We start from the raw sequence: 25,287 nt of genomic DNA, 5'->3' as shown, positions 1-25,287 counted from the left end.
TCATGGTGTCATATTTCCTTTCATATTTCCTGGATATTTTGGGTTAAGCTTTTGTTAGATTTAATGTTTTATTTAACTGATGATTCTATTTCCTCTATTGTATCTTCAGCGTTGGAGATTCTCTCTTCCATTTCTTGTATTCTGCTGTTCATGGTTTTGTTTGTGGTTCCTGATCTTTTTCTCATGGTTTCTGTTTTTATAATACCTTCAGCTTGTGGGTTTTTTTTAATTGTTTCTATTTTAGTTTTCAACTTCTGGAAAGTTTCTTTTATATGTTTAATTTCTTTTTCTTGGTTTTCTTTAAGTGATTTGCTGCATTATCTTACAATTTTTTGTTTGTCTTTTCCTCCATTTCTTTAAGAGATTTCTCATTTCTTCTTTAAGAGTTTCAAATATTCTCTTGAAGTTATTTTTTTAGGTCATTTTCTTCTGGTTCATCCATATTTGCTTGCTCAGGTTTTGCTGTTATGAGGTCTTTAGGTTTACTGGTATTGTTTTGCTTTTTGTGGTGTAGCATGTGATCTTACCTTTTCTACTCATCTTTTCCTTTAATTGGTGTGGCTGGAGCTGCCTGATGTTCTGTTGAATAATCTTCTAGGTGCCAGTGAATCCAAAGCTCAGATGGTTGTTCCTCATGGTACAGTCAGGGTCACAGTTTTAGTTATCGCATTGGTTACTCCTGTTCTTGGAGATAGCTCAGAGCTCCTGTGCTTTGCTCTGCTCCCTTAGAGTTTGCTGTCTCAGGCCTACTTTGGCCTAGGTTGTTGGCTTTGATGTGTTTCTTTAAATCCTGGTCTGGATCCCCTCCTGCAGAAGTCCCTGGCTTGGAGTTGGACCTATTCTGGTAGAGCTCATTGATTCTGGATTTGGTCTCTTGCTCAGTTCTGATCTGCCAGTGTTCTGGGACTGGGTTGGCTCCTAGGACTCAATTTCCTCCTGGCTTCTGCTACTGGTAGAGCTTGTTTTCTCAGGCCCTCTCTGTCCTAGGTGTCTCATTCAATCCCACTACTGTGGAATTTGTGGCCCAAGATGGAGTTCCTTGCCTCAGGGCAACTTTGGTCTAGGTTGTCTGCTTTGACCTGTATCTGTAAATCCTGGTCTGGCTTCTCTCCTGCAGAAGTCCCTGGTTTGGAGTTGGACCTGGAAAGGTTTCTGGTTCTGGCCTACTGCTTCAGAGGTCCCAGGCTCGGGTGTGCCTAAACCTGCAGAGGACCTGCTTACTTCCTCAGAGGTCCCAGACTCACAATTGGACCTGCAGAGGTTCCAGGTTTCTAACTATTTCCTTTGATGTCCCAGACCAATGCCCTAACGCATAAACGTCCTGGCTCAGGCATACTCTCCGTGGGGTCACAGACTCATGCCTGGTCCTGCCGAGATTTCTGATTCCTGCCTATACCCTCGGAGGATCCATGTTCACTTACACCCAGACTGGCAGAGGTCCTGGCTCAGGCCTAGTTCCTAAAAGGTCCTAAACTCACACCCCCAGTATGTGTTCTTTCATGGCGCTGGAGATGACTCTGTTGTGCAAAGGCTTTACCACACTGATTGCATACAAAGGGTTTCTCTCCAGTATGTGTTCTTTTATGAATTTTAAAATAATTGTGATAGGCAAAGGCTTTCCCACATAGATTACATTCATAAGGTTTCTCTCCAGTATGTATTCCTTTAAAATGCACTTGAAGACTGGAATGGCATGTAAAGGCTTTACCACATTGATTACATTCATAAGGTTTTTCTCCAGTATGTGTTCTTTTATGTATTTGAAGACCACTACATCGTGTAAAGGTTTTACCACATTGATTACATTCATAGGGTTTCTCTCCAGTATGTGTTCTTTTGTGTATTTGAAAATTTCTGTAATGTGCAAAGGCTTTACCACATTGATTGCACTCATATGGTTTCTCTCCAGTATGTGATTTTTTATGCCCTTGAAGATGACCACGTTGTGTAAAAGCTTTACCACACTGATTACATTCATAAGGTTTCTCTCCAGTATGTGTTCTTTTATGTATTTGAAGAGAACTGTGATGTGCAAAGGTTTTACCACATTGATCACATTCATAGGATTTGTCTTCCATATGAGTTCTTTTCTGTATTTGAAGACTACCATGTCGTGCAAAGGCTTTACCACATGGATTACATTCATATTGTTTCTCTACAGTATGTGTAACTTTAAGATGCATCTGAAGACTGGCATGATGTGCAAAGGCTTTACCACACAGATCACATTCATAAGGTTTCTCTCCAGTATGTATTCTTTTATGTATTTGAAGATAACTGCATTGTTCAAAGGCTTTGCCACACTGATTACATTCATAAGGTTTCTCTCCAGTATGTGTTCTTTTATGCATTTGAAGAGAACTGCATTGTGTAAAAGCTTTACCACAGTGATTACATTCATAGGGCTTTTCTCCAGTATGTGTTCTTTTATGTGTTTGAAGATTACCATGTACTGCAAAGGCTTTACCACATTGATTACATTCATAAGGTTTTTCTCCAGTATGTATTCTTTTATGTCTTTGAAGATGACTGTGTTGTGTAAAGGCTTTACCACATTGATTGCATTCATAGGGTTTCTCTCCAGTATGTGTTCTTCTATGCATTTGAAGATTACGGTGATGTGCAAAGCCTTTACCACATTGATTACATTCATAGGGTTTCTCTCCAGTATGGCTTCTTTTGTGGCTGCAAAGATAATTGGCACATGTAAAAGCTTTACCACATTTAATACACTGTTCAATCTTTATATGTGTATGAATTAATTTCATGATTTAGTTCAATTGTGAAAAGAATTAAGTTCTTATGGTTTTGTTACTGTGTTTGTATTCATGTTGCTCCCCTTTTTAGGGGTTGTTTTGCATTGCTGAAGAGACATCTGATAGTAGGAACCTCTATTACTTGGATCACATTTACAGAATCTTTTTTCTTTCTTTCTTTTTTTTGGGGGGGGGGTTTGGAGACAGGATTTCTCTGTAGCTTTGGTGCCTGTCCCGGAACTAGCTCTTGTAGACCAGGCTGGCCTCGAACTCCCAGAGATCCGCCTGCCTTTGCCTCCCGAGTGCTGGGATTAAAGGCGTGCGCCACCACCACCCGGCCCACAATCTTTTTTCTTTATGAGGTTTTTTACATATTTGAAGAGACCTGGAAAAATTCAGGCATTCATATGTGGTATGTTATGTCTGCTAATATCCCTATGGTAATGTGACTTGTATATAGAATAATATATGATGTACCAAGTAATGAATGAATAACAAATAGAAGATTTACACATTGAATAGCATAGTCTGAATTTCTATTCCTCATAGACATGTAGTATAGGTATTAAGTTCTCAGCAATGACTGCCCCTTGACTCTTGACTCTAACTGACCCATAACTAAATTTAGTACAGTCACAGCAAGCATATGGGTAACACTAGCTTAACTATGCACCATTTGCTTATTAGAAAGTTTTGGAGATGTGCTTATCACATCTTCAACATATATACCTTTCTAAATATGGGTGGTAAGAAACTTAATAGATTGGCAGTTCTATAGCATAGCTCTCATGGAGCTGGGATTCAAAGGGTGAAACCTGTTAAGGCATTTTCTTTCTTGTCTTGTGAGTGCCTTGCAAATGAAATTCACCTATCTATAACTAAGAAGTATGGTTTTGTGATAATTTAATAATCATCAATGCACATGAACTTGTGCTTTTTTATACTTGCTTTTGTTTAAGACATCTAGAAGGCATTACAATTTCTTCAGAGACACATTTGTGCCAGGTTGCACATGATAATTACCTTCCATGAATTCTGAAACTTTGACAACGTTCTTCAATATTATGGTCTTCCCAACTGTATCCTAAAAAATAGTACCAGAAAATATATGGTATATTATTGAAAACTGTACACAATTCAAATTACTACCTTCAGTAAACCTTAGAAACATACCCGATTTACTTACCTCACTCTTCTTTCCCAATCAGATTGTAGAAGAGCTCAAAAAATGAGGAAAAGCTGTCCCGTTATTTAAAACCTTGAAGGAAGATTTAGTCTTACCTATAGTAATGAGGTTCCTGTAGGTCTCCAGCATCACCTCTTTGTAGAGATTCCTTTGTGAAGGATCCAGCAACTTCCACTCTTCCCAAGTGAAGTCAACATGCACATCATCATAGGTCACTGCATTCTGAAATGTCCATACATGTGTACAACAGGGTACTAACATGATACTAACAACATGGTAAACGTAGACTTCTCTGACTGTATAGTCATAAGACTCTGGTGGTACCCACACTTATCCCATGACACAGACATTATAATATAATACCAAATATTTTTTGGAAGGAAACAGAATAGGAGGTTCAACTCTGTCATAACTGTACCCTGTAAATGGAATATCACATTGCAAGAGAAATCCCTATTAAAAACAGAGAGAGAAAAGTGAACAGATTGACAGTACACATTTGAGAAATTGTATAAAACTTGCAAACTATCAAAAACACAAATGAGATGGCTAGCTTAGCTGTATGTATAGGCTCACACGTTTAACCCCTGCACTCAGAAGTCAGAGGCATGGATATCTGCCTCACAGTTGAATTTCAGCTTAGGCTATGCAGTCAGTTCATGTACAGCCAGAAATACATACTAAGATCCTGTCTCTCATGAAAAAATCAGTCAAAGAAACAAAAGATAGAAAAAAAACTCAGACATTTTTACTGATGTTTCTACAAAGAGTTCTGTATTTATTTTCCAGAAACCTGAAATGCCCCAATTTAAAGTGTAATATCAATAAGAATTTACTAAATGGCACTGTGAGTTTAAATAGTTACGAAGGGACAGGTGAAACATGAGTAATTTAAATGTTGATCATAAATGGTCAACATAGGGAAGAAGAAATGGATCAGTAGTAGAGAGCTCTTGGTGACCTTGAGGTGGCCTCAATGGACAGTACTTATTTAGAGGATCACAACTATCTATTATTTCAAGTTCAGAGTTTCTGAGACCATCTTTTGACCACTGAGGAGGTACCCACATGGTGCATATCCATACATAGAGGTAAAATATTTATATTCATTAACCATTTCAAAACATATTCATCAGGGAGGAAGAAGGTGATACGCTTGCAGTCCAATGACTCAGAAGGCTGAGGCAATATTAATGTTATGAATACACACCACCTTGAGAAACAAAATGATACCTTCTGCCAAATTTGAAAATTCAAGATATGAGCGATGTTCAGAAGAACATGATTGACGTGGACAGATACCTACATTCAAGCTCCAACATACAATGAAATAAAAAGAATAAGGCCAGGAATACAAGCCCACTTTTATTTTATTTTATTTTTTTATTTATTTATTTATTAAAGATTTCTGCCTCCTCCCCGCCACCGCCTCCCAATTCCCTCCCCCTCCCCTGATCAAGTCCCCCTCCCTCATCAGCTCGAAGAGCAATCAGGGTTCCCTGACCTGTGGGAAGTCCAAGGATCACCCACCTCCATCCAGGTCTAGTAAGGTGAGCATCCAAACTGCCTAGGCTCCCCTAAAGCCAGTACGTGCAGTACAATGAGGACTACTGAGAACTCAGGCCCACTTTTAATATCAGCAATTTGAAAGCCAGAGTCAAGGGGATCTCTGAGTTACAGGCAAATCTCTTGAACAGAGTTGCTTTCAGGACAGCCAGCGCTACACAGACAAAAGGGTGGCAAACCAGCCCAGCAATGAATAGCAATTGCTTCTACTGTATCTTTTATATGATTTATAGGAACTAAACTGAATCAATGAGTCACACCATGCTGACTGGTGGTAGCAGAAAGTTAAAAGCATTCTAATAAAGTATTTCTGAAAAACGATCCACATCTCCTCTTTCTACAACTTTGTAAATTTTTAATAACATAACACAAACCTCAAAGTGGAATGCAATATTCAGAACCTCTAAAAACCAGACCATCTTTTTCAAATCCATTTTCCCACCATGCACCACAACAATGCCTGTATGGGCACACTGGACAGTGGATATTATAAGCATCATATCCTCCAGGTCAAGGTTGCAGAGCCTTCCCTTCCCCAGGAAATCCCATGCAGGTCATCACAAGGACTAACAAAACCACAGTCTGGCTCATGGTCCATTCAAGTCCCAGCAGAAATGACAGCACAACTGACCTGCCTGAGCACCCCATTCTCACCATGGCATGGCTTTGGTCTTCCTTACAACTCCCTACGGCTGAAGCAAAGGATTCTGAAAAGAACCTGCAAGCTAGTACATCTGTTCCTATGGCTTGCCAGAGTCCCTCATTATTTAGGGCCCCCCAGCTGAGCCTGATAATATAATAAGCAGTTGCATGAAGGAAAAACGAATTTCATTTCATTCTATTCCAGCTGGACCTCAGCATATAATAAACAGTAGAGATCAAGTGACTCAGGCAGCACAGGCCTTGCCAGCTCTGCCCTTTCAACCCAGCAGTCAGGGTCATAGTCTGGAAAGTTGGAATTTTAGTACACATTCTTCTATGCTCCCAGAGCACTTCCTGTTCCTTGTCCAGGGCACAGGGTCCTTTGGGCATACATTCCCTTACACACTCAATGCCCAGTGCAGTCAACCCTTTGCTTCTTAGTTTTGAAGTTCAGCAGCCAAACAGGTCACATTTAATCAGTGAGTGTTGTTAAAGCAAAAAAGAGGCCACGGGTTAGATAACAATGAGAAGCCATGCTAGGACTTGGAGGCAAGAAAGAGACTCCGCATATGATGTAGATTTCATGTCAAATAATTATTTTGAAAAGTTGGAACAGGCTTTAGGGCCATAAGCTCCAGAGACTAGGGATTTGAATGAGAGCACACCAAGGACTACTGTCACCTTTCTGTCAACCTGTGCATCTTGAACCTCAAAAATAACACTCCTGTAAGGCAGGCCCACAACTTTTTATAAAGATCTTCTATTTTGGTTGAACTAATGTAACTCCAGTAATTTGGTTACATGGTAAGGTCAGTCCTTTATCCAGATTCTTGATTGCCCAGGTCTGTGGAGCTGAAGAAATGGCCACTCAGGACATTTCTGGAGCATCTAAAATCGATTACCTGACTCCGCATTGCTAACATCAGTTACTGCCAAAGGGTCAAAGCTCTCGCCCTCTTTCCTGCCATTCCCTCTCTGTGCAGTGCCTACATCAGATTCAAAGTTGGTGAGTGAACACAATTTTTGCACAGGTCATTCTTCATTTGTAGCTCCCCAGGAAAAGTCAGAGAGATTGGAGGACAGTCATTCACTGTTCTCTTTAGACCAGTCAAGGCTCAGCCTGTGAGGAGTTGTCGGACTGTCTTCCTAGCACTGGGCAGCAGAGGCAGGATTAGGTGAGCAATGCAATTCTCAACTTCATAGCTCCAGGCAAGCTGGGCTACAGAAGATATTGCTCTAAACACATGAAAATAGTGCTTGAGAAAAAAAGGAATGAAATTATTAATAATCAAGAAACATTGGAGAACAGAAATAGAGACGAGAGCACTAATGAACATAAAGAAAATATTAAAACATGATAACAATAAGTGACTTTTTAAAAAGATAAAAATAACGTACTTTTAAGATTTAAAAAATTAACTATATTGACTTTGAAAAAGAGTAGGTTCTTCTCTAGTAGAGGGAAGGCCATTGATAAGAGATTGATTGATTTTGAATATATGCACATGTTGGCAGCTAATATCTCTAACCTGACTCACAGAGTAACAACAATTTCCTGATTCGCAAACATCTAATTTGATGTAAATGTGTGAAGGAGGACTGGTCAGTAAAGTTTCCTAATTGCAAATTCAGTTATTCGTGGCTTCAAGATAACTTTCTCACATTGTACACCCACCAATCCGGTCTGACTTGAACCACCTGACATGAATTAATACATGCTGGGAAATTACAACTGAACTCCTCCTTCCACAATGAGGTCCTTTTTTCATAATGGTGACTCCAGCAGCAGGATTGCCTACCCTGCTTCACTTCTGTGATGTACACCATAAACTATTCCTGCTATTCTGGTCTGGAGGCAGAAGCCATGTTCCACATGCAAATCCTTTTCCTGTAACTGCAATGGACAGTCGACCACACGACTCAGTGAATAATTTTAAATCTCTGAGGTGGTACAGTCATTCAATTTACAAATGTTGCAGGTGTAATATAGAGAACAGCAAGGTCATGCCCTGAAGAACAATAGTCTCAAATCAAGGCCACCTGAGTCAAAAGAAAAGAGCTTGTCTCAGAAACACCGTCCTAAGAGGCTGGAAATGCAGATGCTCTAGAATTACTATGTCTTCCCAGGGAGAAATCACTACCCACATTTAGGAGATTAATAATAATAATAATAATACTCTTTATGAGAGCATTCATCTCTCTCTCTCTCTCTCTCTCTCTCTCTCTCTCTCTCTGTTTAATCCTCAAAGAGTAGGCAGCCTAGAAAGAATTTGCATTTTGCATATACTATCATCTTTAAGTTTCTTTTAGGGTCATGCACTTTGAACAATTTAAATACAGACAGGAGACTGCAAGTCTAGACACTTAGGCAGATGAGAGACTTACACTGATGGGGAAAGCCTTGTTAACCAATAATCTTTAAGAGATGGAACCTAGTTTAGGTCTGGCTTTCTGGGACCAGGAGATAAAAACCTGTGTACCACCCAGGTGCGCTCTCTGTGTGCAGAGCCTGGATCTTCCATTCCTGTGGCGTGAGTTTTCCCCTAATAATAAATAAAATATATCTGTCTAACTTTAAGCTACTGTGGTTATTTCCATATCTACATAACTTGTACAGGCGGTGCCCAACGTGCTGGATATAAAAATCCCGGTCCTGATGTGTGGGCGCGGGCGGCCCAGTCCCGCTGGAAGCGCTTTCTTGCAGGCTGCGGTGTGTGAATGATGGTGCAAGAGCAGTGGCCACTAGTCCCGCGGTCGCACACCACGGAAATTCAGACAGGACACGGGCTTTCCCAGGGCCCCTGAGTGCCCGCAGCAAACCCAGCTTTTTCTGCACTTGCAGAGGCCAAGGGAAAAAAGGTCGAGGAGCTAGCGCCCAGAGCTTCCCTCCGCGCATGCGACCGCTCTGCGTCTCCTTCCTGGTCCTAGAGCAGCTGTGGCCCGGGGCTGCCAGTGAGCAGATCAGGTTCGGCTTTAGGTGGGCTCAGCAGTCGAGATGCCCTGGAGACCCAGCCTTCGCTGGTCTGAGCCAGCTGTTCGCTGTTTCAAACAACTTGTCTGCTTTTGCTATTATAGTGCTTGTGTGGTCGCTGACCAGTCAGGGACCTCCGCGGAGCACACAGTCTGTGATTCGCACTAACTAATTGTTTTTAATTTGAGCATATTTCAGAATTTAGCGCCAGATTCAAGCCAGCCACACAACTGCAAGTGTGCAGCGACACCTACTGGCAGGTAATGGTTATTGTACCTAATCCAGCTAACTAAACCACAGGTAAGATTTAATACTCAAAATATAAATCATAAATTTATAATTTAAAAGGGCAAAATTATGAACAATTCAACCATACAGGGTTTCAATAGACTTTTTACTTATATCATGCATGAAGTTTTGCAAGACTTACATGATTTCCCTCCTACACCACTGTACCTGATTCTGGGGATTAGTTTTGTCTTCCATATTCTTTCCTTAAAAATATGGTTTGATAATAGCGCCAAGAATGAGGCACTTTTAGAAATGGTAAAGTCCTTGAGACTGATACCACTCTTCTAAAAGAGAAAATCACTACTACGGAGAAGGATAATGTTGAGACATTGTCTGAGAGAATTCGTACTCTTGAATGTATTAATTGGACTCTCTAAAGGATTATGATTGACTGATAGAACGTCTCTCCAGGAAGGTAATATGCATTCTATAAAAATTATGTCCAAGGATGAGACATTATTTCTACTGGACAGATTTCACACCTTGGAATCCTCAATGAGGGCATTAGAACAGAACACTGGACGGAAGATCCAAACTTTTACAAAGGCAGTGGTGAATAGATTTGAAAAGATTGAGGAATTTATCAAATTTGATGACCAGGGACAAAAGGTACAAAGGCAAAATTTAGCCTCATCAGTGTGTAAAATCCTCCAGGATACCTTACCCAGAGTTCTGCCTGCCTTTCCGATAATAGCATCAGAAAGAGCATCTGGCACAAAATGCCCCAAGTTAGTCAAAGAATATACACGAGAATCCATACATATGACTGATCTAAAGGAAATTAAACAAGCAATTGTAGCTTACGGACTACATTCGTCCTTTGTTAGAGAAATGGTCAAAATGTGGGCTTCCAGTAGCAAAGCAAGGCCACAAGTTCTGGACTCAGTTATCTTAGCAGTCCTAGACAGTGGACCGCAGTTGCTCTGGAGGTGCTGTTTTAGGGAAAAGGCAAAAACTTTAGAGCAACAACAATAAAAAAAGAAAAGCAAAAGGACTTGAGATTTCCCTGAATCAAATTCTGGGCGAGGGACTTTACTCTGGTCGTCAGGATCAGGCTCTTTATGATATAATATAATCATATAATACACCTCGTCCCTATGTGGCACAGCAGCTTTAAATGCTTGGGACAGGATTCAGGAACTAGGAAAGAGTTTAATCATACCTTAGGGTTAAACAGGGCCAGAGAGAACCTTTTAGTGAATTTTTACAAAGATTAACTAAGGCTGTGCGAATAGGGGTAACTGCGCCAGAAGCTAGACATACAATAATTGAATCTTTGGCATATGAGAATGCCAACTTAGAATGAAAAAGGATCCTTGGGCCTTTAAAGATCAGATCAGCACCCATGGATAAATGGGTCTTGCATACAATAAATGTCAAGACACGTGACTATCATTTGGTGAGCATGGGTAATTTCAATGACCTGAAATCCCAATGTTCTCCTGCACTCCAAAGTTCTTCTAATGATTCATGTGCAGACTATGCTGTTTCCTGGGTGCTTTTCTCCTTCTCTCGTGACCTTCCCACGTAAGATCAATATGACTATGAACGTTATGATTAAATCGGTATTCACTATGTCTGAGTGGATATGCCATGCACACACTCTCACACAGCGCCCCACATTACAAAGCTGTTTGAACATAAGATGTACTTTTCAGCCTCCTTACACATTAGCCCAGAAAGTCTCAATGCGTACCCTTGCTGACTTGCACGTATGTCCCAACATTCCCGTTGTTAGAAGCAGGTCCGGGAGTCACAAGAAAATGGGGCAATACAAAAGTTTTAACTTCTGCAAAATGGTTTATAGTGGTAAGTGAAGTGGATGTGCTAGTAGGTTTTCATTCCTAACACAAAGGGGTCTCGGGCCCTACTTTGAGAAGTCAGAGCCTGGTTTCCCATGCGTATAAGACTGGCTAACTTAAAGCAGTGCAGCTGATAAGCAATGTGAAGCTTTGGGGAACAGAATACAACCTGGAGCACATACTTAAAAAAAAAAAATGCTAACAGGGAGAGGGATTTTTGCCAGATGGCATCCTCACAAATCTCTTTAAAGATGGAACTCCTTTTGTCTCATTTAATCCTTTGAAAGAAAAGATAGTACAATCCATTTACATTTCACACGGGGAAAGTCAGTACAGCCTTAATAAAGAACATTATTTTGTCTTGGTGCTATCTACCCACCCTCCCTAGGGCTGCAATTCTCTAGAACTTCCCTTTAATATTTCCTCTCTCATCTGATCAACACCACCACTCTGCAGCCATTCATTTCCCAAGACATTTTGCCACTCATTCCAACAAATGACATTATTATTACAGCTCAGAGCATGGAGCCTCCCCACGCCTTATACAGCAGCAATGTATGAACACTCCCATGCGGTGGATGAACTGCACAGGCTTAAAAAAGAGTAGGTGTGAACAATATAAAGCCTTTAAGAAGACGGGTCTAGATTGCTAACGCTAGGTGAGCATCAGTTTCCTCGTTTCTCCTGTTAGTACCTGGATGACCATGCATATTCCTCCCTCCGTTGACTCCTTCACTAAGATCTTGAACTCCTGATTATCCAGTCTTCTCTGCCCTGCTGCGATTACAGACATGAGTCACACGCCTGGTTTATGTGGGGTAGGGGACGTTAAAAGAGCCCCAGCTCCCCTTCACTAAAAAAGGATTGAGAATGTTGTTCTCCTCACCTTAAATTCTTTCCAACATTTATCTTGGTTCACGGCGCCAACCCAAGCACAAAATCCACGCATCTGAAACATAAAACAAGTGTAATCCAAAACGCGGAACACTGCAGCTAATTCGTCCCGATTCGTTAGCCTCTGTTCCCAGGCTTATTCTCAAGTGCTCCTCGAGCCTGACAGAACAGGGTGCGCTCCCAGCTCAACCCGGAGCTGATTCCAGTATCAGCGACACTCTGAAATCACCAGCCTTCCTCAGACAAGAGGCTGTGCTAAGGCTCCCTGCGGTGGGCGCCCCCTCGTGGCGCCACTAACTACCTCCTGCCGGGACGACTTGGAAGGGGAGGAGCGGAAAGCAGCGCTGCGGTCTTGGCGGCGCCCGCCAGTGCTCATCTTCCGGCGACGAAAATCTTCTTCCAGAGCAGAGGGGAGAGGCGGGGCCGCGCCTAGGGGGCGGGGCCTGACGGACGCGGGCGGGCGTGAGGCGGGGCCGCGCGCATGGGCGGAGCTGGACGGACGCGGGCGGGCGTGGGGCGGGGCCACGCAAACGTCGGCTTGCGCGCCGCATTTCGCCTCTGGCCGCTGGGGGCGCTCCCGCTCCGGCCGCCCTCCTCGTCTATTCCGCGCGTGCTCGCGTGTCCTCGGCGTGAACCGGAACCGCTTGCCGGAGTCGCGGCTGCGAGCCGGGCGCCGAACGAGAGCGCTGTGGGAGGCGGCCTGCGCGGCGCCGCCCGCCATGGCAGCGGCGGGCTGAGCTCTGCCCTGGGCCGCAGTCGCGGACTCAGGCTTCTCCGCCGCGAACCAGGGGCTGAGGCCGTAGCAGCGGTAGCCGCCCGCTTGTCGTCGCCGCCCATGGCGAGGCCCCGCCGCCGCCGTCGCTGCTGACCCGGGGCCGGCGCGGCTTCCGTCCTCCGCGGGGCGCGGGCGGCCTGCCTTTGCGCCCGCGACCGCGACCGCGCCCGCGCCCCGGGGCTACCTGCCGGGCGCTCGACGATGGGGAACACAACCTCGTGCTGCGTGTCGTCCAGCCCCAAGCTCAGGAGGAATGCGCACTCGCGGCTGGAGTCCTACCGGCCCGACACGGACCTCAGCCGTGAAGACACGGGCTGCAACCTGCAGCACATCAGCGACAGGGAAAACATCGACGGTGAGCGGCGCCGCCTCTCCCTCCCCTCCCGAGCGCGGCTTGGAGTCTTGCGGATCCGCTGCCCGGGGCTACTAGGTCCACAGGGAGCGTGGAAACTTTGCTAGCCAAAGGCCTCCAGGCGTGTGGCATGCGTGTACAGGGGCGCGTCTGTATGCATGTGCTGCCTGCCAGGAGGTGACAGGGGAGGCCTCAGGCCGGGTGCTTTTGGAATGTTGCCAGAGTCGTTACGTTTGGGGTGACGGTGATATTTGTCCTTTCCGAGAGGAAGGGAATTGTCACACTGGTGACAGTTTTACCTGGAAGTCTTTACCTGGAGTTGGCCTGCGTTCTATTCCACCCCTGTTCCCTCGAAAACTAATCCAGGCCCAAGGGAGTATACTTGTGACTGTAGATACACAAATGTATACATATGTATGGTAAGTGTACATACAGCCCCCCCCCCACACACACATAAATACTGTATGGAAATGGTTGCAGGGCTGAGGTAAAAGGTTCACCTCAGAATGTTTTTTTAAAAAATTATTACCAGGTAGCTGTGGGTTAAGTGATCTAGTTTTTGCATGGGCTAGAATTACAGTCATATGAATTTCAGATTCATCTGGGTGACTTGGATTGTGTATTTTGAAAAAGTATGTATATTTGAAAAAAGTTAAAGGAGTCATTACTACACCTAGTAATGTTTTATCTTAACTGATTTTGCAGTAGCCTTCTGAGTACTGTGTTTCATCATCAAGCTCTAAGTAGTTTGTGCTTGGGGCATAAATACAGTTTATGTGATTCCCAACTCAAAAAATTAGAATTTGGAAATATATCATTGTACCTTTTTTAAAACCAATATCCTCACAGTGTTTATCTAGTTAAACTCACCTGAAATCTTTCTTACAAGAATGAACTAACAACTGGTATTGATTTATTCTTGTCCTCTTTGAAGAGTGGAGTTTGCCTTGTAATGTGAAAAGCTACATTTAAATGCTAAAGAAAAGAATTTTGCTATTTGGTGTTAGGATGGCAGCTTTATTAAATGAGTATCATAAGGATACTCATACAGTTTATAATAAATTCTGGTACTACATGATTTTTCTAGTGTTATTTAAGATTTATTTTTATGTGTATGTGTGTGTCGTCATTTGAGATCAGAGGAAGATGTCGTATCTCCTTGATGTGGAGTTACAGGTGGTTGTGAACTTAGGTGCTGGGAACCTATCTCAGATTTTCTGGATGAACAAGAAGCAGTCTTAATCAGAGACATCTCTCTAGTGCTCTATGTGTGTCCATTAGCTTGATCTTCTCTTTAGATGACTAACATTTACACATATTAAGACACGTGGAAGAATGTAAAACTGTGTTTTAAAGGAAGGAGTGAAGAAATGGATGAGTTCATTGTAGAAGGCTGGTGCCAGTCCTGTACATGATTGACAAGTAAAAACACATGGAAGACTTTAATAGCTAAGTCTACAGGATTCCTTTAGGCCTTTTTCATGCAAGTATGTAATGTACTTTGAGTTTATCCTCCATCTTTCACTGCCCTCACATTTCTCATACCTCCCCTTTATTCCCAAACAGCTTTGCTTCTGCTTTCATACCATTTCACATACAGCATTTTATATATCCATTAAATCTGGGACCCATAAGGGAGAGTGGTATAGCTGAGTCATGAGGAATATTTTAGCTTTTTAACACGTTCTGGACTCGTTTCCGGTCTCACCAGGACTGTATAAGGGTGTCCCTTTTGTCTTCATTCTCATCAGCATTTGTTACTTTTTTGTTTTAAAAATACCATTCTAAATGAAGTGAGATAAAAAATCTCACTGTAGTGTTTAATTTGTGTTTCTTCATGACTAGTGATGTTAGATATTTTATATCATTTAAATGTTCACTTATTCGTTTAATTACCTATGAGGCAAGATCTCTCTATGTGGAACTTGGTGTGTATATCAGACTGGACTTGGTTGCTCTTACAGAGATCCACCTGCTTCTGCTCTAAATGTTGGAATTAAAGATGTGCTCTGTCATTCTGGGGTCCATACATTTGTTGCCAGTCTGTGATTAGGTAGTTTAATTTTTTGATCACACTGGTGATCGGGTTTTTGAGTTCTTTGTGTATTCTAGATTTTAACCCTCTGTCAGGTGCATAGTGGTAAAGATTTCTCCTATTCTGTAAGCTGTCTCTTCATGCAGTTATTTTCTTGAGTGTGCATAGATTCATGAAAACTCATTTATCATTGTTGGTACTATTTCTTGAGAGCCTGGAGTTTAGTAATATTTACCTATGCTGGTACCTTAAATGTTTCTTCTGCTTTGTCCTTATTAGTTTTAGGGCTTCAGGTCTTACATTAAGGTCTTTGATCTGTTTAGAGTTGGTTTTTGTATATGGTGAGAGACACTGTTCAAGTTTTATTCTAGTTTGGCCAACAGTATTTGTTGAGGAGGCTATTTGCTCAAATGTGCTTTTTTTCTGATTTTGTAAAAAATCCTGTGGCTGTCTGGGTTTATAACTGGGTCTCCTGTGCTGCCATTGATTTGTCTCTGCTCTAGTACTATTATTATGATGCTTTTTGTTTTCTTTTTGAGATAGAGTCTTAACTTTGTAGCTCTGGCTGGGCTGGAACTAGTTAAGTAGATTAGGCTGGCCTCAAACTCAGAGATCTAGCTGCCTCTATCCTTGAGTGTTTGGATCAAAAGTGTGTGCCAGTGATGTCTTTATTACCATGTCTCTGTTGTAGTGCAACTTGAAATCAGGTGTGATAACTTCCAGCATTCTTCTTTTGCTCAGGATTGCTTTACGGATTGGTCTTTGGTGTTTCTCTGTGAGTTTTCAGCCCCCACTTCCCCCACCATTTGTAAAGAAGAATGGTGTCAAAATTTTGATGAGAATTGCATCTATTGTGTAGATTGTTTTTGATAGTATAGCTATTTTCATAATATATATTGTTCATATTATGAGCATGGAATGGTTTTCCATCTTATAATATCTTTGATTTATTTCTTTAGCATTTTAAAGTTTTCACTGTAGAAGTTTTTTACTTCCTTGGATAGCTTTATTACAAGGCTTTGGTTTGTTTTTGATGTAATTGTGAATGGGATTATTTTTCTGATTTCTTTCTCAACGTGTTCATTATTGGTATCTAGGAAAGTACTAATTTTTGTATATTGATTTTGTATCCTGTCTCTTTGCTCTAATAGTTTTCTGGTGGTCTTTAGGGTCTCTTATGTATAGATTATATTATCCGTAAATAAGGTTACTCTGACTTTTTTCCCTGCTTCTATCTTTTTTATTTTCCTTTCATCATATTGTCCTACATAAAACTAAAGACGTAATGTTGAGTAAGAGTGGAGATGGGACATCTTTGTCTTATTTTATTGGAAATGCTTTCAATTTCCCATTAGTATGATGTTAAGTATAGGTTTGTTATATGTGCCTTTTATTATGTTGATACATTCTTTGTATTCCTAGTTTCTCCAACACTTGAATTATGAAGGGTATCTTGTTGAAAGCCTTTTCTTCACCTATTAAGATAATCATGTGCTTTCTGCCTATGAACTAGTTTGTGTGATGCATTGCACAAATCGTTTTTAAAATCATAAATGATATTTTTGATATGTTCTTGAATTCTGTTTGCAGAAGTATTTTTCCTATATGGTGTACACCAATATTTGGTAGAGGTTTTCTGTTTTAAACGAGAGCAGAAAGAACCCATAAAAAGAGAAAAAAAGGCGGGTGGTGGTGGTGCACACCTTTAATCCCAGCACTCGGGAGGCAGAGGCAGGCGAATCTCTGTGAGTTCGAGGCCAGCCTGGTCTACAAGAGCTAGTTCCAGGACAGGAACCAAAAAGGTACGGAGAAACCCTGTCTCGAAAATCCAAAAAAGAAAGACTGACATTTCAGAGAGCCACGTTGAATATTATGGACTATAGTAAGGAAATGGAAATACAGTGTTTGCAATCAGCTGTTTAGCACTAGGGCAGTGTCTTAACTGGGGTTGCTAGTGCTGTGATGAAACACCAAAACCCAAAGCAGCTTAGGAAGGAAAGGGTTCATTTGGCTTCCACATCCAGTCCATGGAGGGAGGCCGAGGCAGGAGCTGATTCAGAGGCCATGGAAGGGTGCTGCTTCCTGGCTTACTCCTCATGACTTGCCTAGCTTCCTTCCTGATAGAAAGCAGGCCCACTAGTCCAGAGGTGGCCCCACCCACAGTGGACTGCACCCTCCCACATCAATCACTAATTAAGAAATGCCAACAGGCTTGACTTATGGAGGCGTTTTCTCAATTGAAGTTCTGTCCTCTTAGATGACACTAGCTCGTATCAAGTTGATATAAATAAAACAACTGGTGCAGCACGGGCTTACAGAAGAATTTTGCCAATGAAGAATGAGGTGGTATAGTGTGTTCTTTCGTTTGAAAGATATCTAAATTTCATTTGTTAGGCATTTTTTAGAAAAATCTTTGGAAGACTACAAACTTGCTCTGCACACTTAGGGTAATTTAGAGCATAAAGCTGTTAGTAAGCTCTCTAATGGAGGCTGTAGTGGCCTCTAGTCCATCTTCTATGGCCATGCTAGTTTACATGCATACTAATTTGTTGTTTAAATAGTATTCTGTCTCCCAGATTCGAGAGATACATCTAGGATTTATCTAACCAGAAGTCTTGAGTATTGGTATCATTTAGAGCAGAAATGTAGGCCTATTCATTAGTATGAATAGGTTTATTTAAAGGTTTCCAAGTAACTCTAAGATGCAGCTGGGCTGACTGACAGTGCAACCTGCTGTTCTAGGGTTATTTTGGTAGCAAATCACATAATAGCAACAGATTTAAGGAAAAGTGTGTATAGATACACTTGTGAGTCTTTACGTACCTGTGTCCGACTATCTCAATTTCTCTGCTACAGTTGGTTTTTGGTGTCTTTGAATTCCATATATATATTTAACTTGTGACCACAAATACTTTTAAACACTTGTGTGTGTACTGAATACATGTAAACTTGTTTTGTATTTGTTCTCTGCACAGGCTAATAACTATTTAAAGAGCAGTTACGTTCAGTATTGTAAGTAATCTAGAGAGGATCTGGGTGTACAAAAGGATGTGCGGCAGCTGTGTGCAAATACTTGCTGTTCTCTAAGAGAGACTTGACTCAGACTCTAGTATCTGATAGGATCCTGGAACAGGTGCCTGCAGTTACTGAAAGATAGCTGTATATTGTTAAATTATCAGTAAGTTTAAAAAATTGCATCTCAAGAGTTCTCTAGTGTGCCATCACTATCTTATATTTTGAAAACTGTCTTTGGCAACTACGAGTATTGAAGCTTATAGTTTATTCATGACTCTTCCCGAATATCTGAGTTTCTCTAAATGGCAGGTATATGCATTTTTCTACCACATCACAAACCGAGAAATGACCAGCATTTGTTCCTGCTGCCATTTAAAGAAACTTGTTAGCCCTTTTTTACTAGTGTTAGATTATTTGTGGTTTTGAAAGTTGTGCTTGGTTTAACCCACTCCCACTCCCTAAGAGTTATTTTTCATGAAGTCATTCTGATGTCTAGAAACAAGACGTATCACTCACTCATATTCCTGTACCTAACACTGTTCAGAGTGTAAATGTAAGGGTAGATATAGTCTTAACGGTTATAAAAGGTGAATAAGACAAGATATAGGAGATGAGGAAGGATGGAGAATGCTGGTAAAGAACACATGGGTCATGGCAGGATATAAAGCTGTTTTTCTAGTTTTAACTGTCTTGAATCCTCTTCATACACACACACACACACACACACACACACACACTTGTAGTGGATAAGTATATAAAAATGTAATTCATTGTACACATATAAGATGTAAAGCAAAGCTCCACAGCTTCAGAATAGCTATTGTAACTATATAGAATTTCTCTGAAATATATGAACTTTGGATCTGGGTAAGCACTTGCTTGAGTGGCTGCATTAATTTAGCTAGTTCCCTGATTTCTTCCTTCCTTCAGTACTTTACAATAAAGTGGTTTGTATAAAAATAAAATGAACGGGCTGTGGTGGTGCATACCTTTAATCCCAGCACTTGGGAGGCAGAGGCAGGTGGATCTCTGTGAATTCGAGGCCAGTCTGGTCTACAAGAGCTAGTTCCAGAACAGGCCCCAAAGCTACAGAGAAACCCTATCTCGAAAAACAAACAAACAAACAGAACAACAACAAAAAAAAACCTAGATATTTGTATTTCAGAATATTGTGAAGCATCGAGTTTGTTTTGAAATTGTTAAACTATAGGAAAGCAAAAACTTACTCGTTTTCATAGTGAAGATCAAGTAAATGACTTCTACATGAAAGTGAAAGATCTTTATAAGCTGAAAAATGTACTAAATTAACAATAGTTACTTTTTATTTCACATTATACTCTGATAATTTTGAAATTTGTTTTAGGTAAATACAGTTGTACATAACAATCTTAAAATCTGTTCTTTAAGAACTACTATTTAAAAGAAAGTCAATTTAAAATATTTAAGTTTGCCGGGCGGTGGTGGTGCACGCCTTTAATCCCAGCACTCGGGAGGCAGAGGCAGGCGGATCTCTGTGAGTTCGAGGCCAGCCTGGTCTACAAGAGCTAGTTCCAGGACAGGAACCAAAAAGGTACGGAGAAACCCTGTCTCGAAAAAATCAAAAAAAAAAAAAAATTTAAGTTTTACTTAAAGCCAGAAAGGCAGTAAAGTCAGTAAGGATTAAAATGATGCTAAAGTGGTTAATAAACTGAAAGTGCTTGTGAGTGTGCCATTATGAACATGACACCATTATCTTATTTTTCTTGTGTTAAATGTAAAATGTGCTCCAAGAGCTACAACCAGCTGTTCTTACTATCCCTAGGCAGAGGACCTTGAAACCCAGAACCAAAGCTTACTTTGGGTACTTCACGGGTGACAGGGAAAGAGTCACAGCACTGTTCTTTTGCCTGTAGCAGGCTGAGGAGCTCACCAAAGCTTTTAGTGCCTTCAACTTAGCTAGACTGGAATTTGTGAAAGAATTGGATAGAGGTCTTATTAATGGTATTTTATAACATTCAAGCATGAGGATGAAGAAAAAGATGCACATAGGAAGTGAAGAGCGTGGGTGGGCTTTTAAAAGAATAGTCAGATTTCACTGTCTTTACAATGGTTATATATAGGACTTTGGTGTTTTTGAGATTATGATCTTCAAGGAATGGCTAAGGAATCTAAGTGATTCCTTAGGTTTTGCTGAGGGAACTTGACAGGACTAGGTAAATCTGTAGATGCAGCTATGCAGGAACTTAGGATGTCTTCACTAGAAACAAAGGTCAGTAGTCCTGTTTGAACTGCCCAGGGGGATGAAGCTCTACTCAAGGTCATAAACTGTCAAGCCATCAGTCTGGGTTATTGCTATTTTAATGTTAAATTAAGTGTTAATTTATTATATATTAAAATATCTATATACAAAAGAGTATTAATCCCCGGGTAGCAGCAGATGTAAATTTGGTAAAATTCTTATTACTCAGGTGACAAGAGGTTTGGACTGTGAGGCATTTCTTTAACTTCCAATGCCCCCATAATTTAATTTCCCATGTCCTTTTGTTGTGCCTCAGATAGAACTGGATAGGGTGAGGTTAAAGGCAGCTGTATGACTTCTGAGTGGGAAACTAGTTGGCTTTGGAGTTGGACATAAAAATACCACTCTTACTCTTTCTAATGTCCCAGTGTGATGAACAATGTAGTCAGCAGGCTTGCTAAAATTTCCCAGGTACCTATAGGGGTGGAGTCTACCTAGGCACACTGTGCTACCACAGCCTGTTCAGTCAGATAGAAGCTGAAACCAAGGTTTTATTTTGAGAAAATTATTCTTCAGAGAATGGGGTTTTGAGGGGTGTATAAATACCCTATGTACTAAATGTTTTGCTGTCCTTGGCGGTGAGCATTGGGTGTAAAGAGAAGTTCTATCAGTATTGATCAGGTTGTTAGGGATCTTCTAATATTTCTTCTAGGAGTGAGTCTGACTAGGTCTACAGTTTAATAAAGCTCAGGAAATAAACTACCCTTTCTCAGCTCCCTAAACCACTTGTATCTGTTGCTGTAGTTCTCTCCCTTTGGAGAAAAGAGGCATGCCATGACAAAACCTGAGCAGTGTGTTTGTCTGACAACTCACAAATGCGCAGATTCTTGCCCTCACAAGATTCTGCCTGTTAATATCTCAGTAACTTTGACAAGCAAAACCTATTGTTTTATTTGGTGGTTCTGCGTCTTTCCCTAGTTTTTGGTTTCCTGTTAGTGCCTGTAACCAGTGGCTTTAGATTCTCACTGCCATATCTCTGACATAATAGACCATATCCATTAACCAGGAGCCAGAATCAATTTTTCCTTCTGTAAGTTGTTATAATCAGGTACTCTGACAATAAAAGTAACCCAAGCACATACAAGGGTGACTGAGGGTGAGCCCTTCAGAGCACATCTGGCTTTTTTTTTTTATCTTCTTTTTATTTTCCAACATGATCTGGAGTATTGTTTTTGAGTGAACTTGAAGTACAAATGATCCTAGCTCCTTGAATAAAAGGTCTGTCTAGTCTATCTCAAGTGAAGTGTGTTCTTTAGCTTTTTCATGTGGTTTTCAAATGCAGATAATCAAGGTTGTACAAGATGAAAATATGACACTTTATGCTGCAGATATAATGTATGCCTAGCATATTTTAGGAACTGGGAAACACGGGATATTATGGGATATTTTAAGTTCTTATTTTAAATGTAGGATGCCATTGGGACAAGATTAATAAAAGTGTTTCTCAACTACCTGTGTTTATCAGAGTTCTAGAGGACTAGAATCTATAGGACATATTTATTAAAAGAGGATTATTGAATTGGCTTCTTTCTGTGATCCAGTCTGGTAGTTTAACAGTGACTATCTTTAAAATACCATACCATTATTCTAACAACTAGCTGTTTCCAGGTGTTGGGAGCATAATGAGCCCATTGCTACACTTCTCTAGTTATAAAGTGAGTTCCTTGGTCAGAAGCAATGTGTGGAGTATCCTGACAGTGGATAAGACATTGTGTAAGTCCATGGATAGTAGTTATTGCAAAAGTGTTATGTGCATAACCAGAAAAAGTATTCATTCCAGTAGGGACAAAGCCTTGCCTTTTTCACGGTTGAAGTGGTCCAGTGGAATCAGTTTGCTTCCATGTTTTGGCTGGTCACTCTGGAGAATGGTGTCATGGTGGGTTCAGCCATCAGCTTCTCTGGCTGGGAGATCGGCACTCACAGCAACTATAGTGGATCAGTCTTCTTGAATAGAAATCCATGCTGTCAAGCCCATGCCTATAACTATCACCATGGGTACTTGTCATGGGCCCACTGGTAATGACGGGATAGCCAGAAAAAGAGGAAATTGTCCACAAATGGAGCATTCTGTTTATTCAACTACAAGTTGTAACATGAGGGGCCTGCTTGTTGGGGTTTCTGTCCCGCCCAGTACCCCACAGCCGGCAAGTCCCAAAGAAAATCACACACAGGTCTATTCTATGTAAGTTATAAACTGATTGGCCCATTAGCTCAGTCATCTTATTAGCTCTTGTAGCTTATATTAACCCATTATTCTGATCTATGTTAGCCATGTGTCTCAGTACCTTTCACAGCAGGGCAGATCACATGTTGCCTCTTCGAAGTCTGGGCAGGAGTGGTAGCAATGGTCTTCCTCTTTCCTAGCATTCTCCTGTTCTCATAGCCCCACCTCTACTTCCTGTCTGGTTGACCCGCCTATACTTCCTGCCTGGCCAATCAGCGTTTATTTAAAACATGATTGACAGAATACAGACAATTCTCCCACACCAACAATTTACCTTTTTTTTTTTAAATATTTATTTATTTATTATGTATACAATATTCTGTCTGTGTGTATGCCTGCAGGCCAGCAGAGGGCACCAGACCCCATTACAGATGGTTGTGAGCCACCATGTGGTTGCTGGGAATTGAACTCAGGACCTTTGGAAGAGCAGGCAATGCTCTTAACCTCTGAGCCATCTCTCCAGCCCCCAACAATTTACCTTTTGATGATGAGAATTTACATGAAGCATAACTGTCTTCATGTCCTTTGTCCACTTGGACCTGCCCACATAGCTCTTCCCAAATATCTTTCTTGTCAGTTTTACAATTATTCTTCTAAGTTCCTGACCATTTGGTTAAATCGTTGAGGGCACCACACATGTCTGAGGCAATGTTACTGTACCTGTCCACTGTCTTCTCTGGGCTTGGGTATGTGCTGGGCCTCAGCAGTCTGCTAAGCAGTGGTTGACTCCAACTCATCAACCTCCATCCCAACAGTAAAGCTTTTTAACCAATTCCCATATTGTTTTTCTTTTTAGTATTTTAACAAAGTTTTTTCTTAAGAGGACTGGCCTTAAACCAAGACTAACCATCACAGTGTCTTCCAGAACTTCTAGGTTAACAGGCTTAATAACTAATAACTAGGCTATTAAATATTAATGATACTTACAGTGACGTTGAAATCATAATGTCCTAAGAAAAGCCAGTGTTGTGAAGCCATTTTTGCTATACACTTTGGTAGCTCACTCAGTTTAGTCATTCTGTATTAGGAGCACTCACTGTGACATAAAGGGATCGTGTTGTATTATTGCTTCTTAGTGTATAAAGATCTAGTAATTTCATATTATTTTAAATGCTTGGCATATTTTAGCTTTGGTTCTCTTGCTTTATTCTATTAAGTGTTTATACAGAACATTTCTTGTTTTTTCATTTGAAAATGATGATAATATTGACATTGGGGTCAGTGTGGGTAGGTTGGCTATCCCTACAAAGGAGAATGTAAAATTGTTTTTTTAAATCTTTTATGAGAGTTGAAAAATAATGAGTTCTTCAGTTGGAATTCTCGCAATAGATAAAGATGTTAATGCAAGTAGGATGCTAGTAGTGTGAGGAGCTAGACAAGATGAGGCTGCTAGTTGAGTTTAGACAAATTCTTATGTTCCCTGTGTGGACATGGTTCTAGTGTGTTGTCTCAGTTTCTGTTCTATTGCTGTAGTAACACACCATACCCGCTGTAGGTAGCTTACAGAGGTGCTCCCACTGAGAAGTATTAAGAGCTTGGTGCCTCCATGGAATTTATGGGTTCTTTTTTCTGTGGGTTCACAAACAATATTCATTTAAATTTTAAATTCCAGGCTTTCTGCTGGAGGTTAGGAACACAATGATCAGTTTCGCCAGAACCTTGTCCTTAAGAACCTAGTCCTCTGCTGCGTATGCAAATGACCATTTACTGTTCTGTGTACAAAGGAAGGAGGAGGGTTGAGTGGTATGGTAAGGGAAAGTTTACGGGCAGTAGGATGAGATGCAGTTTTAGGAAACCAGTAAATGTGCCTCAGAAAGAGTCATTGTTGTAGGTAGTCAGGTAGGTTAGATTTGCTAGTGACTCAGTTTCCACATTTCTTGCAAAATGAATTTGGCTCATTCAAAGGATATTTGGTAGAGATTTCATAATGACTGGTGTACATCAGAAACTTGTTTCTTATATATCTTTCATATATTTTAGATTTTGAAAAGTGATCAAAGTGTCTTGTGGAACATAGTATAGTTCTCTTTAGAAATGACAATGAATATGGTATATTTTGTTGAGAATGAGAAAGTGGCTTTCATGGAATCAGAGAGTTCCTAGCTGCAGGATCCTAGAAACCCTGTTTACATGGAAGACAGCTGAGCTCTTAGTTGCTCCTCAGCACATCACAGAACAGTGTCAGCTGTGTGTCAGGACTCCAAAGCATAAGATTCCCATCTGGAACTTTCATTGAACCCTGCTGCTGCTCTTCTGATCAGTTTGCGCAGTATGACTATAGATCGCAAAGAAGAAAGTGACCCATCATCTCACAGCATTAAAAACAAAACAAAACAAAAAATGCACATTAGTTTGAATAAGAATTACTGCCCAGAGAATTGTGTTAGTTTTCAAACTGTATGGCAGCGTGGCATCACCTGATCCTTATAATCTGCCAGGTTTTATAGTTTAGGACCTTGGGTACAGCATATTTTGAATATAAAAAGTTAGGTCTGCTGTC

At 41.0% G+C, this 25,287-nt stretch overlaps 2 protein-coding genes across 2 annotated transcripts in view; one reads left to right on the top strand and one right to left on the bottom strand.

Moving 5' to 3' along the window:
• Positions 1-2,321: 2,321 nt before the first annotated feature.
• On the bottom strand, positions 2,322-12,469 carry LOC121447391 (zinc finger protein 431-like; the record flags this gene model as incomplete). The annotated part of the gene is made up of 5 exons (XM_041650592.1): positions 12,410-12,469; positions 12,101-12,163; positions 4,038-4,164; positions 3,780-3,840; positions 2,322-2,685 (listed from the first exon to the last, which is right to left on the bottom strand). Coding segments are annotated over exons 2-5 (615 nt in total), but the record flags the coding sequence as incomplete, so codon positions are not given.
• Positions 12,470-12,776: 307 nt separating this feature from the next.
• The window catches only part of Ccny (cyclin Y), a 92,817-nt gene continuing 80,306 nt past the window's right edge, over positions 12,777-25,287 (top strand). Inside the window, exon 1 of the mRNA XM_041649822.1 lies at positions 12,777-13,238. Coding sequence (XP_041505756.1) covers positions 13,085-13,238 — 154 coding nt within the window. The 5' untranslated portion in view covers positions 12,777-13,084. The remainder of the gene's footprint in view (positions 13,239-25,287) is intronic.

Source organism: Microtus oregoni, unplaced genomic scaffold (assembly GCF_018167655.1).
Source record: "Microtus oregoni isolate MIOR12 unplaced genomic scaffold, Mior012 000004F_ref0000308, whole genome shotgun sequence".
NCBI lineage: Eukaryota > Metazoa > Chordata > Mammalia > Rodentia > Cricetidae > Microtus > Microtus oregoni.
This window is presented reverse-complemented; position numbering and strand designations above follow the sequence as displayed.